The following is an 18799-nucleotide window of genomic DNA, read 5'->3' as shown; positions in this document are numbered from 1 at the left end:
CATTCTAATAATCTAATATTAATAATAGTACACCCTTAGAATATAATGCTTTCTAAGAAAACTATTTGAATATTACAAATAATCAAAACTGATAGATTAATCCAGGATGATAGTGAAGAAGGGCTGATTCACACCAAATGGTCATTGCCATCATCATCATCAATCTTCATCATTGTCATCATCAATCATCATCATCATTGTCATCAATCATCATCATCAAGAACAATGTCATCATCACAAATATTGTAATCTGATTAATGTTCATATTAGTCATGTTTTAGAACTGCCAATATCTGGGATCATACAATATGCTAAAACTAAACCAAACAGATCCCGTTCCGGCTTGGTGGCATGTTATCCCAATGAACTTTCATCAACCTAAACCTCTTTCAAGACTTTCTCCTAGGAATAGTCATCAGTATTATATAACACAACTTTATATGATTTGGGGTTTACTAATATTTTTGTAACTATTCTACATTAAATACATCATTCTATAATCAACAGCCTACATTGGATCCTAGCAAGAGGCTTTTGGCATGAGAGCCTTTTTTGAAACCGTTCAATAGATTGGCATGTCCAGATTGCCTAGACCAGGGGTAGGCAACCTCGGCTCTTTTATGAGTCATGGACTTCAACTCCCAGAATTCCTGAGTCAGCTATGCTGAGGTTGCCTACCCCTGGCCTAAACTGTACATTTTGTTCCTCAAAAAGTCAATGCAACTGGCTTCCCCAGTCCCCTTTTTTTTCCCCTGACACCACCAACCAAAGGCTCTGAAATCAGCTTCTACTTGTTAATTACTTTCCAAGTTGCATAAGTTTCTAATGCTGGGAGAATACTTCCTAGTTGACAGTGATAAATATGGCCAGCATCAGATTAAAATAACTAGCTGATAAACAAATTACTCACTAAAAATAAATACTGGATTACAGGTTTTGGAAAACTGGAATAGTTATGGTAAGAGCACCCCCATGTGGAGCAAAAAGAATACAGATTGTAAGAAGAAGAAAAAGATTGGGGGATGTGCAGGAGGAGAAAAACAAAGCAATAATATTTTAACTATCTCCTGAAGAATTTTATTGGTATCAATTCAAAATGTTACACTAATTTACAGAAGATTATATAACCCCTGCTTCCTGGTGTATACTACAGCTTCCACTGCAAATTATAATGTAAAATAAGGAAAATATAACTTTTTAAGGCAAACTTGGCTCTTTTATGACTTGTGGACTTCAACTCCCAGAATTCCTGAGCCAGCCACTAGACCTCCACAGTCCCTTCCAACTCTGTTGTTGTTGTTGTTGTTGTTGTTACTACTACTATTATTACTATTACTATTATTCAGGCAAATGTGTTTCCCTTATTGAATTTGATAAGTTGGGTGATATTATGGAAAATAAAAGAGAGATGTTAGCTAAAGGATCAGGAGAATATTATGACTGGGATGGACTGGACCACTTTACACCAGAAATGAAGATTTTCTTGTTGAAATTTGATTTTTCTGTCAAAAACTTCCCAAATGAAGAAAATTGCATGAATAAGCCCTGCCTAGCCTTTTCCTTAAAACACTCATATCTGAGGCACAAAGTGATGATAGGAGAAAGTTAATATAGGAAAACATTCACACGTGACCATTCAGTTGCAATTGTGCTGCTCCACTAGCAATCCAAAACATTGACAAGATGATGGCTCAGGTGATAAGATATACAACAGGGGTCTTCAAACTGGGCCCTTTTATGACTTGTGGACTTCAACTCCCAGAATTCCTCAGCCAGTTTGAAGACCCCCCCCCCCCCCGATATACACTAAAGTAGCTTTCTGAAGCATCTTTGCGAAATGAAAACTTCAGCACCATGGAAAGTTCCACAAGTACACGGCTTTGAGATTCAGGACTTCAGAGCCGTGACTTGCAATATTGCAAATCAAATCAAGTCAAATCAAATCTTTATTGGGGTGATAGACCAGAATGGCCAATACTGCAATTAATGTCAGAGACAAGCTACTTGATGTGAATATATGAGAAACAGTGATGGTTCACAACACAGGTATCTCTAGTTCAGTATTTTGTTAGTTCATGGCAGGCTAGCTGAATTCAGAAAGCTCACAAACAGAAAACAATGGCAATTGCTCTCTTTCATTTTGGTTCATTGAGATCTATTAGATTCTGACTTTTACTCAAAAGGTAATTTGAAGACATCAGTGGTACCAGCCATTAATAGCCACACATTTATCCTACATCTCTGTAAAGTCATCTAAAGGCATGCCCATCACTGCATCCGGTGGAATAGACTTTAAAAACTACATGTACACAACTAACACAGATCAGAACAACTTAGGCCAGGGGTAGGCAACCTTGGCTCTTTTATGACTCGTGGACTTCAATTCCCAGAATTCTGGGAGTTGAAGTCCACGAGTCATAAAAGAGCCAAGGTTGCCTAACCCTGACTTAGGCAAAGGGGCTTTAGAAATTCCATCATTCTCCACCAACTTATAAATCACTTTTTACAACCATGTAATCCCTTAATTTGGGGTAGAGTCAGGGCAACTGGATGAAGCTGAGCATTTACTGGCCGGATCCCCTTTCTAACACCATGCAGAGTTCACAGCAGACTTTTTTTTTTCTTTGCACCCCAGGAGAGAAACATCTGCCACAACCTAGGATTGATCTCTCAACTTTCCGAGTGGGAGACAAACGTCTTCACCACTAGGCCACCACACCGCTCTTTCACCACCAACCTATATTTAAAAAATAAAAAATAGGCTAAACCTCTTTGTGAGGATTTGGGGAAATGTCCAAAATCGCACCTGATTTGATTTTTTCTTTTAAAATAGCAATAGCACTTATATACTACTTCATAATGCTTCACAGCACCCTCTGGGCAGTTTACAATGTCAGCATATTGCCTTCAACAATCTGGATCCTCAAAATAACCATGAAAGGAGTACAACATGCCTTAAAAAGAATCATATCTTCATGAATTTGAACCAGACAGTGACCTGGTTTACCCACTGCTATGCTTTATTGATTAAACTACAATTTAACTGTCTGTTAAATGGAAATGGAACACGTTACATTATGAAGCTGTACAATATATAAACACAACTATTTTTTACTGACTACTAGTAACTATCTAAAAAAAGGCTTTTTCCAATTTTGCTGCCCAGGAATCAATGCAATTCACATTAATGCATGTGTTTTATCACCAAGCTATGCTCTGTGAATTCTGAATTTCTCCACCAAGTTCACATTATCACATTTGTACTGATACCCCACAAAGACACTGTGGCACATACTATTTGTTCTTTGCCTATCTGGGGTTTCCAATGACTTTTTTTTTTCAAGACTCAGAACTCAAACTAATATGTTCCATCAGTGGAGGTTTTCAAGAACAGACTGGCAACCGTTTGACCAGAATGGTATAAGGTCTTCTGCCTTCAGCAGAGATTTGCCTCTGAAGTCCCTTCCAGGTCTATGATTCTATGTATTCTATGTATGCGTTGACTAGTTTTATTTTATCAGAAACGTTGCTGTTTAATAACCAACTGAAGTATACACATAACCCACGGCCACAAAAAAGGAACAAAAGCAGAACGTTGTAATTTTCTATTACACGTGCAATAATTTCACTAATGTATGCCTGATCAAAGTGTTAACACAAAATGCTACCTCCACCCAATAGTTTCAGTTCCCATCATGTGCCAAGCAGAGGTAAAACTAGCATTAAATCAGCAGAGTCTCCAGGGAGATTCCCGGTGTTATGATATGGTAGCACTGAACATTCTTCCTATTTTTTTTTAAAATAAATTTTCAAATACAGGAGAAATAGCTACAAAACGTCACTGATGCTAATGGAGGAATGCATTGTTATTCTTTAATCCTGAAAGCTACACACTGGCGGTAAGATGGTTTATTTATTTAAAAGAAATCTAAAAGGAAAGCATTACGCCAACTACTTAATCCTAAATTAGACCGAGGCACCATATACTTAAAATATATTGCATTAAATTAGGAACTGAAGCAGGATGACAGCTTGCACATTATCTAGGTTAACCATAAAAGAGAGGGCAATTGGGGCCAATATGAAAGAGGAGAAGTATAAAGTAAGAGAAGACAATCTTCTCAAGGAATACTTCCTGTGAAAAAACTGGAAAAAGGAATTTTTTCCCCTCTCTTAGTAACACTGTTCATCAAAAAAAAAACAAAAAAAAACCACCCTCCATTCTCATAGTTTTGCTTTAATGCTACTTCAATAATGTCAGATCCCTGGAGCTGGTGAGTAAAAGAGAAGTGTTTTTTAAAACAAAACAAAACAAAACAAAACAAAACAAACCGCTCTCATTGCTTTCCTCTTTCTTAATATCCGACATTTCCATTCTAAAAGGTGCAGGTAGCACTAGAGTTGGCAGATTAAGATTTAAAACCTGAATTGAGGCATTTGCTCATCGTAATAATCTGACCTTTCAATACGGTTTGAAGGTTGATGCTGTCGTGTTATTTGTGAATTGAAAACTTCAATCAGTAGATTTTAAATAGATCAACTTCTAGAGCTCTGGGTTTCTTTCACAAAAAAGCACTCAAATCCTAATGCTCATATAACAGAGTTGGAAGGGACCTTGGAGGTCTTCTAGTCCAACCCTCTGCTCCATCAGGAGACCCTGTACCATTTCAGACCAGTGGCTGTCCAGTCTCTTCTTAAAAGCCTCCAGTGATGGAGCACCTACAACCTCTGGAGCTAAATTGTTTCACTGATTAATTGTTCTCACTGTCAGGAATTTTCTCCTTAGTTTTAGGTTGCTTCTCTCCAAGATTCCTTTGACTCCTCAAAGCGTGTGCAAGGATTTGGGGCAGTGAAAAGGAGGGTGCACTCATGACTGAGAGTGGAAAAGGACAACATAGGCTTGTGATTTACCATCAGGAAGATTGATGAAGAAAAAGTGTTCTTCGACTGGAGACAAAGCTTTATTAAATTCTGGTGATAAATGCCTAAGTTGTTTTGGGATGGGAGAAAGAGACACAGGATGATATAACACTGGCTTCAGGAACATTCATTCTTTGTGCAGGATTGTGCGAGGGCCTGTTCTTTCATTTAGCAGATACTTTAAACCCTGCATAAATAAGGCTGCAGCTGAATGTCACCATAACTTAGCAATCTTCAGTGATTCTCCAAAGCTTTCCTTCTCTGCCACTAGGAACCAATATCCTGGTCTCCAAAATGTCATCTCACCTCTCCTTGAAGTCGCACTGAACCCACTGGGATAGTAGTGGCAGCACTGTTGCAAAAGGCCATCACCTTTTAGTGGGTTTGCTACATCAAACACTGGTACACATCAACATCAGTGTTGATATACATCAACACTGAGAGCTTATGCATCGGAGACAAATTCCTTGCGTGTCCAATCATACTTGGCTAATAAAATATTCCATTCCATTCTCCAGGGCCAGAGACTGGACCATTCTTAGCAAATCCATTTTTGTAAAACTAATAATATTAGAGTGGTTCTTGGAGGAGAACCATTCCGATATTTCCAGCCTTGAGCCTCCAATTATTTGTGGACAAGAACTCCACATATCCCTGGAGAAAAGGTTCTCCAGGAACTCATTAGAAGCCTTACTGAAAGATGCCGAAGAAAAGCAGTATTTCCTAGAATTTACAATTCAGGTATGATTCAAACCAGAAATCTGTTCAAATAGGCAATGTATTGCTGCTGCTTACACAATTCCCTGCCCTAGATTAATTATTCTAACAACATCATCCTTACTCATGAAAATGCCCCAAAGCCCTCATATGTCCTATGGGCATTCTTGCAAAACAAAACGAGGGCGATAAATCTCAGTGCTTGAGTTGGAATAAGAAGTTGAGCTGTAAGTAGAGAACTGCTTGGCAGAGGGGAAAGAGCTAGACCAAGAGTTAACCTTAGTTTGACTTCTGTCACAAATGGCTAGTCTCAAGCACCATTTTGTGGCAAGCACCCACATTGGGCTGTCCAAATCCCAAGGATTACTCCTGCCCTAAAGTGTTCTCCAAATCCAGGAGAAAACAGTTTGGTAGACCTGAGGATAAATACACTATAAATCCAGCCCTTTAAGAGGTGGCATCTAGAACTTGGCAAGAAGAATTTTCTTCTTTTTTTTAATAACTCGTGTGCTGTACCCTAAAGTGAGGTAAATATAGTGTGACATGTTCGAAGTATCACATGTCCTCTGCACTGCATTTTTGCAGTCTCAGTGTCCTATTGCAGTTTCAGAGGAGTGATCCTAATTAGAATGAAGGAGGGAAGAGATGGGGAGACTTTATACAAATGAGAGCATTTCTGTGTATACAGACAGCAGAGGAAATAGTGTGTAGGGAGAAAAAAACATGAGAAAGGTAGAAAAGCTTACTTGATTTCAACAAAGCTGCCAGAGCTTCAACTGCTGCCCTAAGGAGAGAAGAGGGGAGGGGGGGAAAAAGAGAAAGATCATTTGCTTCCATAATTTCAGTAACCTTTTGGCTTTCTAATTTCTCCTGTGGTTTCCCTCCCAGCAACTGCAAACTGATAGAAGAGCTCCAAAGGAAAAGCTTTATTTTGGCATTCCTACCAACTTAGAAAGTTTTATCTTTAATGCTTGGTCCCATGAGATAATTAGACCCGGAGCCTTTGCATTATCATTAGCTGATCTGCTTTGGGCACGTTGTACAAATGTCCAGGTAACTGGGAATATATTTTATTCTTGATAGAGTGTCTTCAGATCTTATATCTCCCTAATACCTGCCATCCTTTACTGCTGGTTTGGCATTGTCAGATCAAATCTAGGCTTGGCTATTAACAGAAAAACAAGAGTTGGAAGGGACATTGGAAGTCCTCTAATACAACCCCCTGCTCAAGCAGGAGACCCCATACCATTTCAGACAAATGGCTGTCCAGTCTCTCCTTAAAAGCCTCCAGTAATGGAGCACCCACAACTTCTGGAGGCAAGCAGTTCCACTGATTAATCATTATCCCCGTTAGGAAATTTTTCCTTAATTCTAGAGCAGGGGTGTCAAACTCAATTTCATTGAGGGCTGCATCAGCATTGCGGTTGCCCTCAGGGGGCCGGGTGGGTATGGCCAGGGTGGGCATGACCTACTGGGTGGGCGTGGTTAGAGTGCGTATGGCCTACTGGGTAGGCGTGGCCAGCTCTACATCATTTGCATCAAGGGTGCCTATGGGGGCCTGGGCAGGAGTGGGACAGATCTGAGGGTCTCTGTCAGAAGGAGGGTCTCTGGGCCAGGGCCAAGGCAGTGGGGGCCGTTCCCTCACTGTTTCCATGATGGCTTCGTGGGCCGCATGAAATCACTTCGCGGGCCGGATCTGGCCCCCGGGCCTTGTGTTTGACATGTCTGTTCTAGAGGTTGCTTCTCTTCTTCATTAGTTTCCAACTATTGTTTCTCCCCCCCCCAAAAGGAATTTTCCCATGTATTTTGCCAGGGAACGTGGATAAGGCAAACACTGTCCTAACTATACCCATAGACTCCGAATCTGTTGGCGAAGTCAATTTTGGCCTACGAATTCATGGAGACCTAAACCAAACCCTAAGTGGATTTCTCCCCCAGGGAACTTGAATAAGGCAGGCTCAGAAAATATGCACCTTCCTAACCATACCCAGGGGTTCCCAATCCATTGGTGAGGTCCATTTTGCTGTCCGGATTCATGGAGACCTAACCCTAACCCTAAGTGCATATGCCCCCCAATGGGGTTTTCCCATGCATTTTGCCAGGGAATGTGGATAAGGCAGGCTCAGGAAATATGCACCATCCTAACAATATCTATGGACTCCAAAACTAATTGGCAAGGTCCATTTTACTGTCTGAATTCATGGAGAACTAACTCTAACCGTAAGTGGGGTTTCCCCAAATGGGATTTTCCCATGTATTTTCCCAGGAAACATGGATAAGGCAGGCTCAGAAAATATGCACCCTCCTAACCATACCCATGGGCTCCGAATGTGTTGGCGATGTCCATTTTTCTGTCCAAATTTGTGAAAACCTAACCCTAACCCTAAGTGGGTTTTCCCCAATGGGATTTCCCCATGTATTTTGCCAGGGAATGTGGATAAGGCAGGCTCAGAAAATAAGCACCCTCCTAACCATACCCAAAAAAGTAGTGCAATTTTGGAAGATGTGGGGAGATCTCATCCACAAGAATCGTCAAGAATTGGACATGACTGAACGGATAACATCACCATCACATTATTTTGGGAACTGGAAACCAATTAATGGGGGATGTATGCAGCTTAGCATTGAAATGTTGGCAATTTTGTGTTAGCTGAGCTTGGTTTTCTTCTTGCAAATGTTTTCTTACCAAATTAGATAACAACATCAGTGCTTTAACATAAGAGTTAGGTTTGCTGGTAGTTTATGTGCGGTATTTTTTCCTACCTGTCTTATAGTTTGTGAACCTGTTTCTGATTTGGCTTGATTGGCTGTATTGTTTCATCTTAAGAGTGTTCTTGATTGCGCACCCAGCAATCAACATATGAATAACAGGCAAACAAATGTTTTCAAGAAAAAAAAATCAAGCTTAGCAAACACCAAAATCCCAACAATGGATATTTCTGGATAGCCCAGAAATAGCTGGTAACAAACTAAGAGAACTATGTTCCCATGTCCATGAAGTCACTTGGAATCAATCTCAGCATGAAACTGATATACCTTTAAGCAATGTCTGTACTGATTCACATTAACTTTGGCACCAATCCAATTACTGAGCGGCAGCCAAAAATAAATATTTCATTGCCATTCAATTATTTCACATTGCAAGTCCACTCTACAGCCAAGAACTGAGATTCTAGCATTTCCCACCAACCTCTACTCTTCCAAGGCTACTGTTCCTTCCTTGTTTTAAATGCACAAATATTTTGGAGCCCTAGAAGCAAATGATTAACATATAAGAGCCAGCTGGGCTGATGTTTCAGTTCTAGCAATTTGCTGTAACTTTGCTGATTGAAAAATGGGTGTGTGTGATCACTTTCATTGGAGGGAGAGATAACAGCCAGATCGTTATTGAGAGTTGGTCAATGCAATATTAACCAGTCTGAGCATTGGGATGCCACCTGCTGGCACAACTATTACCACAATCTACATGTGGTGAACACTGAAATTCTTGTGCCCAATGGAGATTATAAATGAGGAACAAGATATAAGTGGCTCTAGCAAAGAAGGGAGAAGAACATTAGCACTTCCCCAGCACCCAATCAAAAAGCCATTTCACATTCACTGGAAGGAAACAAAAGCATTAGATATGGTGTGGTTGTTGTTGTTATACCATATTTCATTGGTTCTGGATGCTTGACCAAATAAAACCAACATTGTAGGAAAAGCAGCAACATTGCTATCCAAAGTCGAACAGCTGTATTGATGGAACAGTATCCAATTCTTTGATGTTAGAACAGCAACATTAGTCTTAAAAGGGCAGGGCAAATATTTCATATGGACTACTAACCTCCATTGATAATACAATTTAAGAACCTTCATTCATAACCAAAAAAATCATAGCTCATTCTCGGTCCTCTTCCTTCATAGTCTCTTTTTAACATTATAATACCACATGAACAGGCTCCATAAACTGACTTTCCTTAGACATCCTTCAGAATAAGAATAGATCTAATGGAGTTAGGCAGGAAAGCAGCAGGAAAAAAGACTCCGAAGGAGTCTTATATCACAGGAGTCTTGGCAATACTCTAAAAGTAAAGGTAAAGGTTCCCCCGCACATGTGTGCTAGTCGTTTCTGACTCTAGGGGCCGGTGCTCATCTCCATTTCAAAGCCGAAGAGCCAGCGCTTGTCCGAGGATGTCTCTGTGGTCATGTGGCCAGCATGACTAGACGCCAAAGGTGCACGGAACTCTGTTACCTTCCCACCATAGTGGTCCCTATTTTTCTACTTGCATTTTTACATGCTTTCGAACTGCTAGGTTGGCAGAAGCTGGGACAAGTAACAGGCGCTCACTCTGTTACGTGGCACTCGGGATTCGACCCACCAAACTGCCAACCATCTGATCGACAAGCTCAGCGTCCTAACCCACTGAGCCACCGCGTCCCTGGCAATACTCTAAAGCCAACTAAAAGTTAATCACAAGTTCTTGAGGAGTAATCTAAACATTTAAATGTCCTTGCCAGATTCCTAACTCTGACTCTTCTTCATTTACAGGATTTCTCCTTTCTTTAGGGGATCTGACTGTCAACGCTGCAACAAATTTGGCTGAAGCCATTTTGGTTGCCACAGTATGGGAGGGGGGAATGTGTGTTTTTCAGGTGAGACAAAACAATAAATTGTCCTGTGGGAACCAAGGTCATCGCTGCTGGATTTTGGCAGGCTGAGCCTTCCGTTAGAAAGTCCGCCAAAGTAAGTAGTTGATTGGGGAATGTGATTTATGACATGATGCTGGGGTGGGAAGTTTAGCTTTGCAACATGGTAACCTTTGGGAGGGAACTTCAGTCTTGGTTTCACTTTTGATCGTGCTGATACTTTGTAGCCAATAAATATGTTCTTTAAGGAAACTTTCTGCCTTGGAGTTCTGTTTTTACTGAGTCTCATCTATTGGAACCATGACATTTCGTAATCTCAGATGTTTTATCAAGTTGGAGATTTTGGGAGTTTAGGGGCATTATTCTTTGACCTGGAGAATTATTTCAGCGCTACATTATCTCCTCTGCCTTGAGGAGCCCCCAATATGTACTTGACTGTCTTCCTCTAAAAACATGTCTTCTTCCTGAAATAAGACAGCCTAAGGATCGTACAGCTCCATTCCAAGGCCATTTGCATTCTAGAATGTTTCTACATAAAATATCCTCAGTAAGGTGATATCTTCCTGCTCTCCAAGTCTCAAACCTGTTTCATGATTCTAGATTCCACGGGACAAACAATTTAAATGTTGATTTAACACTACTGGCTAAGAGGGAGGGGGTGATGGAAGAATTGGGTATGTGTAGTTTAACGAAAAGAAGGGTGAGGGGTGACATGATAGCAGTGTTCCAATATCTCAGGGGCTGCCACAAAGAAGAGGGAGTCAAGCTATTCTCCAAAGCACCTGAAAGCAGGACAAGAAGCAACGGATGGAAACTAGTCAAGGAGAGAAGCAACCTAGAACTAAGGAGAAACTTCCTGACAGTGAGAACAATTAACCAGTGGAACAACCTGCCTCCAGAAGTGCTGAATGCTCCAACACTGGAAGTTTTTAAGAGGAGACTGGACAGCCATTTGCCTGAAATGGTATAGGGTTTCCTGCCTGAGCAGGGGGTTGGACTAGATGACCTCCAAGGTACTTCCAACATCATCATCATCATCATCATCATCATTATTATTATTATTATTATTATTATTATTATTATTATTATTATTATTATTATTATTATTATTATTATTATTATTATTATTATTATTATTATACATATGGGGATGTTTGTTGAAAAGTGAGAAAAATAAACAGAGAAAACAAAGTTTTAAACATACAGGAAAGAGACCACATGCTAGAGGAAAAGCCTTAATCTTTTATATGAGAAAATACACAGGACAAAACTTCACACCAAAGTTTTGATTCATCGACTTTGTTAATGGTGTTAACAGTATTCTGTATAAAATAACCAAGTTTCCAGAAAGTCTTTTCATTTATTATATAAATCTACAGTATCTGAAAAGGAGGTGCAGGAAAAGTTGCAGAACCTGGGGGCAGAATTAAGAGAAAGATCAGCCTAAAATCCCTACTTAGCAACAAGCGAACTCAGTCCAACCTTCCTGTGAATTCCATTGACCCTTATCTAACTCTAAACAAGTATTAAACATTAGTTGAGAAGATACTTGTACATAGGCATGATTAGCAATAAGTCAGTTTAATTTAACCTTCAGATGTGGAGTTGATCTTTCATGCCTAACAGGAAGGGAGGCAGAGAAGTAAAAGTATATGTCAATGTCAATGGAGACAATATAAAAATAATATTGCCCAATATTCCTCAAGCTGGCAAAAGTACATCCCCCATGATGTTTGAGACATTGAGGCATAGTGTATGTTACTGATGGGATCAGAATATGTCTCACAAACATAGAATGAGTGATTCTAGGTATTAAATTACAATTTATCAAACTGAAAATTACAAGAAACTGGGACAAAGAAAGGTAAGATGCAAGCATATTAACAGAAAGCTCGTTCCCAATCGAAATCTATTATTTATTGGCTTGAAATCTTCATGATGGGGAGCCAAATCCTGGGTCAGTTCCATCCTAATGTCACAGTCCATCCTGAATGTACTCTTATTCTACATAACTGAATGGATGGTCTGGTCCATCCTATTTAGACTTCACAGTTTAGCTCGTTTTTGATCTATTATCTTGTGGCACAGTGAGCCATGTAAAGATACATGCTTGGCATCACAAGGCAAGATAGAAAGACCCACACATGGATTAGAGAACAAACAAAAGTATACGATATCATCAAGAGAGTAAAAGAGTTGAAATGGAAATGGGCTGGTCACATAGCAAGAAGAGCTGAGGGCAGGTGGAGCAAGGCAGTCATAGGATCCCACTTGATCAAAAGCATCCAAGAAAGAGACTTAAAACAAGATGGATCGACGACATCAGCAAGTATTGTGGGCCCAATTGGCAAAAGGAAGCTCAGGACCATATTGGTTGGAAACATGAGGAAGAGGCCTTACATCCTGCAGTGAATAGACAATGGCTAAAATGATGATATCTTGTAATCATGATCAATGGCTTAAAATATGTGAACTCAGCCAACCGTAGCATATTTGCAAAAACGTTTACCAAAGCACTGGATTTTTTGTTTTCTCTTCCAATAATTAGCTCATTTGCAGATCATTCCAAAATCTCAAAAGAATATTTTTTTTGTCTATGCATTCAGTTGGTTGGCTAATCGATAAATTAATTGGTGAAAAGGCAGATGATGACTCTACAAATTCTTTAACAGATTGACTGCTCATTTTCTCTGGCATAATGATACAAGATTCTTCATAATCTAAAAACCATTGGAGCAAGGAAAACCTGTAGCAATCTGGCCACAGAGCTCTGAATGACAAAAGGCTTTTGAAGCCTCTCCAAATTACAGACTGAATTATACACAACGAAGCAGGCTGACAAATGCTGCTAGCAAATTAAATACACTCAAACCATGAACAAGAGTGAGTAGGGGAATCCGCCATTGTTCTTCATGCCAAATGAAAATTGGATTATCCTACAAGACCGGACAAGGACTGTAATAAAGAAAGATCCTGTTCCAATGATTTGCAGAAATCCCATAAGATTTTGAACTACTAGTAAAGAAGAAGGATGTCTTGCCATGTCTGATGCCAACCAGTTTTCTCTCGTATTCTACTGTTTAGATGGGAGAATAAATTCTGCAAGTATTTCTGGCAAAGAAATGTCTTAATTTCCCAGATTTATCCAGGATGCAAAATAAGACTTTTCTATATTGTTGGAGTAAGAGTAGCTTACTACAACATTTGGACCCAAAGGAAGATTCTGTCTTGAATTAAGACCTACCCTATTGTACCCTGGCTGTTGAACCCTACTCTCCTCTAGAAGCTTCTGTATTCTCCAGATAATGCATACTTTTAGGACACTTTCTAGATAAAAGATATTCCCATCAAAAGAGAACCTCATGCAAACTGTTCTCAAGCCATTGGTGCTGATGTACAAGAGATAAGAGATTTCGCTTTTAGACTTATCTGCGAGGAGATAACGTGCAGCAAAACTAATTTGAAAACAGATGAATGAATGGAGAGAGATGGAGACAAACTAAAGAGAGAGAGAGAGAGAGATCAGCTTACATAGCAAGATAAGAAGAAACTGCAGGAGACTATTTCGTGAATAATGAATACCTGATCAAAGAATTGGAATAGATAGCAATGGAGGGAACCATCCTAAGAGCACAATGGCAACATCAAATACCTGTCTATCCACAGTCCTTGATGATGGCCGGGGAGTAAGATGAAAAAATGGTTGTTTCCTTCCAAGAGCTTAAAGGGTCTGACATCAACTGCATCTCATCCATTATGACAGAATGTAGAGAGTGAGGGGTACAGAGGGGAATCTTCCAAGCACCATAGTAGGGTGTAAGAAGCAGCATATCAGGCGATGTACCAGAGAGGTTGTCAATACCCACAATTGCCTGATTCCAGTTGTTTGGGCCTCTCTGTATGCTCCAGCACTAAAGCTGGCTAGCTGCTACACAGTCACAGCATCAGTAACACAAAATTTGGCAGGGTAATCATGTCAACTCGAAGGAGCATTTCTATGAAATAAGGCTTTATTGCTTATTACAAGCAGAGCTGGATGTTCTAAGAAAGAAATGATGCAGTCATAAAAAGAGAAAATGCATCAGGAAGTGCGTTAATGAAAATGCTTCCATCTTCAGAGCTCATTGGTGCGTTCAGATAGCCCAAGGTATTCCAGCTCAAACCCAATGCTTTATGTACTTATCTTACTGTTGTTACCTCCCGGTGTGCCAAGCCATTCAAATTAACAAGTTAATAACTTCTGGCAAAGTAATGAGTACAGGCCTTCTTCAGAACTTTTAGCATGATTGCCATCTTTACCATTGTTAGCAGGGGAAGCACTGGGCCAAAGGGAGAACAGAGACTATTCTGTGCTTTTCAAGAGGTTTGGGGTAGGTTCCATTTCACACCAAATCATGGTTTCTATGACCATAGTTTACTGAATGAAAGATGCTTGACCCATGCACTAATATCGGAACAGGCAAAATGTGTCCCAGCTTCATATGCAAATGTTGCATTCCATTCTTATATCTCTGAGAACATGGTCTGGCTTTGCACTGAATGTTAATTTCCCATCCTAGTGAGACAGGAAACTCACAAATTCTACTGTAAGCTAAAATACACTTACTATAGCTTTAAAAAAAATTAAAAGGAAACCCTCACTCCAACACACACACACACACACACACACACACAGAGAGAGAGAGAGAGAGAAAGAGAGAGAGAGAGAGAGAGGCACACAACCAGAAACTCCCAGCAATAAATACATTTTCTTTGTAAAAGTAAAGGTTTGCCCCCCCCTCTCCAATTGTATCTGATTCTGGGGGGAAGGGGGGTGCTCATCTCCACTTCCTAGACGAGGGAGCCAGCATTGCCTGAAGACTCTTCCACAGTCATGTGGTCAGCATGACTATATGCGAAGGAGCACAGCATGCTGTTACCTTCCCACCAAAGTGTTACCTATTTATCTACTTTCATTTGCATGTTTTCGAACTGCTAGGTGGGCAGGAGCTGGGGTAAGAAATGGGAGCTGGCCTTATTGGGTCTGGGGCTTTGTCAGATTTCTGGCTGACAAGCTCAGCATCTTTAACTTTAAAAAGAGCCTTGGTGGAGCAGTGGGCTAATGCCTCCTTAAGTAACACCAGCTGCCTGCAATTAGTGCAGGTTCGAGTCCCACCAGGCTCAAGGTTGACTCAGCCTTCCATGCTTCCGAGGTAGGTAAAATGAGGACCCAGATGGTTGGGGGCAATAAGCTGACTTTGTAATAATGCCGCTGGGGGTGGGGCAAAAGCCCTAATAAGCAGGCATATACATAGAATGAAGGCTATTGCTAAGCACATTTGATTTGTGCTTTAAATGGTAAGCCGCCCTGAGTCTTCGGAGAAGGGCGGGATATAAATGGGATTTTTTTAAAAATAAAAACCACTGTTGAGCCATCATGCCCTCTTACTGACTTTGTATCATAACATATACGCACATAGCAACTGACAGCCTGCCAGAAATACATTAACTGCAGTTCACAGCCATTAAGAGTACTTAGTTCTTCTGGGAATCCATTGGGATTCAAGAGAGAATGGGTAAGGGGGCAAGTGACATCACAATCATCATCTCACCATACAAATACAAATGATGTGCTTTCATCAGATTATAAAATGGGGCAATTATGTAATTGGCAAGTGTCATACATGCAATGACATCACGACATATCCCCTATCTTTTTGACATTATGGGTTCTAACAAATGCCTTTGGCTATTAGCTGTATTTTTCCAAATAGGATTCCGGACAAATTTCATTAAGGGTGTGGGGCTAGCCTAATTATATTAGCAAAGAGATTAATCTTGTATCAGTCCCACCAGACACATAAAATAAGCTGCACAACCTATAAATCTGAAACCGTCCCTTGGCAGCAAACTTTAATTTGGAACATAACAGAAGGAAAAAAACCCCACTAAAATCCAGCATATTGTAAATCATCATGAAATGTGTGAATGTAATTTAATTTAATTTTTGTTGGAATTTAAGTCGTTTAGCATCATCTTGCTTCGTTCAGTTTTGGGAACTAATTGCCCGCTCTTTCAGAAGCAGCTCAGAAACTGCAGGCTTCCTCCTCTTTAAAAAGAGGGCAAACCAAACGTCTGGCATCAGCAAAATGGGAACGTTTAAAGTGAGAAAGCAGTAGATGTTGGCAGACTTGTCTCTGTATGCAATCACGCTTTTCAAGAAAGCAGATCCTTTGCAATTTTGTTTCAAAAGCAGAATGTTCTGCTCTAAACCCTGACTGCAGCATTGGAACGGGGACTTGCAAAGCTGCCAGCAACTAGGCAAATGTGTTTAAATTTTACAACTTGGTTTTCACTGGGATCCGTGCACAATACGTTCACAATCCTTTCCAATGCTGTTATTTGCCAAGTAAAATATAGCACAGTGAAAGATTTGCATGGTCCAGGGCCTGGATGTCTTTCAGACTGTTAAATCTGTGTACTTGGTGAGATCTTGAGGAGAAAAATGCCAGTTTGGTGTAGTGGTTAAGATGCAGGCCTAGAAACCAGAAAACTGACTTTTAGTCTTAACTGGGTGTCTTGGAGGCTATCCTCAGGAGACCGGGAGTTCTGGTTCTGTCTTATGCATGAAAGCCAGCTGGGTGACATTGAGGCTATCCTCAGGAGACTGGGAGTTCTAGTTCTCTCTTATGCATGAAATCCAGCTGGGTGTCTTGGAGGCTATCCTCAGGAGACCGGGAGTTCTAGTTCTCTCTTATGCATGAAAGCCAGCTGGGTGTCTTGGAGGCTATCCTCAGGAGACTGGGAGTTCTAGTCCTCTCTTATGCATGAAAGCCAGCTGGGTGCCTTGGAGGCAATCCTCAGGAGACTGGGAGTTCTAGTTCTGTCTTATGCATGAAAGCCAGCTGGGTGACTTTGAGGCCATTCACTAGGGGAAAGGGAATTCTAATCCCACCTTAGGCATGAAAGCCAGTTGGATGACCTCACAGAGTTGTTATGAAGAAAACGGAGGAGGAAGGAGCCTTAGATATGTTCACCACCTTGGGTTGCTAATAAAAGAACAATAAAGGCAGGATAAAAACATTGTGCTGAGGTTCCTAAATCTGAGGGAATATCTACAAGAGGCCCATGCCCAAGCTTTATCAGTGGTGCCTCCCATCTCCAAAAACCGCTTGCCACCTGTTTTTTGGATCATCCCCTCCCTCATATTATATTTTCAAAGGGCTGTAAAAACATAGTTCTTCATTGCATTATTTAAGGATGCTCAAAGTGTGACCCATTAGGGCCATGTTGTTGTTTATGTTATTGACTTTTTATGCTTTTATTTGAAAACGGCTCAGAATCTTTATAAATGAGGCAGGCAGGCAGGCAGGAATAACCACCAGCAAGCCGGAATTAATGTTTGCTTGCCTCCCATTTTATCTCCAAAGCAGTTTAAACATATCAAGTGGCTTCCACACAATATTTCTCAAAACAGACTAGCAATACTGTCTGCTGCAAAAAAAAAAATAGTGTGTCAGCAAAATGAATTCCTCTCAGGTGCAAAATGTAGCATGGAACAAAGAAACATTCAAACCAAGCACAGTTGAACACTTAGAAAGCAGAATTGCATTCAAATACCGGGTGGAGTTCCCTGGTAGCAACATTTCACAGCTTTGAGCCAGCCATGTTGCCCTCAAAACTGTTAGCACATGCTTGTTCTTTTTCTCTCTTGCACCTATTTCCCAACATGTTGTATTTATTTTTTTGCCTGCTTCTTCCCTTCTCCTGACTTCAGCCATTCCATTCATCTGAAGAGTCACACTTAAGAGTTTTTTGCATGCATGAGGAATGAGTCCCCTAGTGTTTGAAACCCAGAGGCACATCTGGAATTTAAAAGCATGCTAAGAGAAGGCACGTCCACTCAAAGGTCACCGGTTTCTAGAAAACAAGTGGAAGAGATATTTAGTAACCCAGGATGCTTTTCACCAAGCTAACATACTTTTACAGGGGGCTTGTGAACCCATGTCAAAAAAACAAGCAGTGGTTTGCAACTGTTTGCAACTTTTACCCTGTCATGAATGTTTCTGAAAGTTTGTGGGATCCAGAATATCAGAGTTGGAAGGGACCTTGGAGGTCTTCTAGTCCATCCCCCCTGCTCAAGCAGGAGACACTATACCATTCCAGGCAAATGGCTGTCCAGTCTCTTCTTAAAATCCTCCAGAAGCATTGTTGGAAAGGTAAACGTAAAGACACCTAGATGTTCTGCTCTTTGGTATTAATATAGAAATAATTTGCTCTTGTCTTTTGCCCAAATCTTTTTTTTTCAATTTTCTAATCAAACCACCGGGCTTTGGGATTTCTTGATAGTCTGGTGTCCAAGGGCAAATGAACTCTGATTTCTGTTAGCATTCTTGAAATCAACCAAGGTCAGCTTGGCCCTGTCACCTGCTGTGATTTCATTTACATCCTAGTTTGAAAATACAAGGAGATAGATCCTGTGGCACTTCCAAAATTCATTTCCCTACTTCAGGTTTTCCCTCCTGCTACAAATTCCTTTCTATCCCTGTTACAC

General features: G+C 40.5%; 1 protein-coding gene across 1 annotated transcript in view; it reads right to left on the bottom strand.

The window, feature by feature from the left end:
• AGBL1 (AGBL carboxypeptidase 1) overlaps positions 1–18799 on the bottom strand; it is a gene marked incomplete at both ends in the record, with an annotated part of 353471 nt that overhangs the window by 291663 nt on the left and 43009 nt on the right. Inside the window, one exon of the mRNA XM_081337616.1 lies at positions 6384–6421. Coding sequence (XP_081193742.1) covers positions 6384–6421 — 38 coding nt within the window. The remainder of the gene's footprint in view (positions 1–6383; positions 6422–18799) is intronic.

The sequence above is a fragment of the Vipera berus genome, assembly GCF_964194415.1.
Source record: "Vipera berus genome assembly, chromosome: 12".
Classification (NCBI taxonomy): Eukaryota; Metazoa; Chordata; class Lepidosauria; order Squamata; family Viperidae; genus Vipera; species Vipera berus.
Note: the sequence above shows the minus strand (reverse complement) of the source record. Positions and strands in the feature narration are given on the sequence as shown.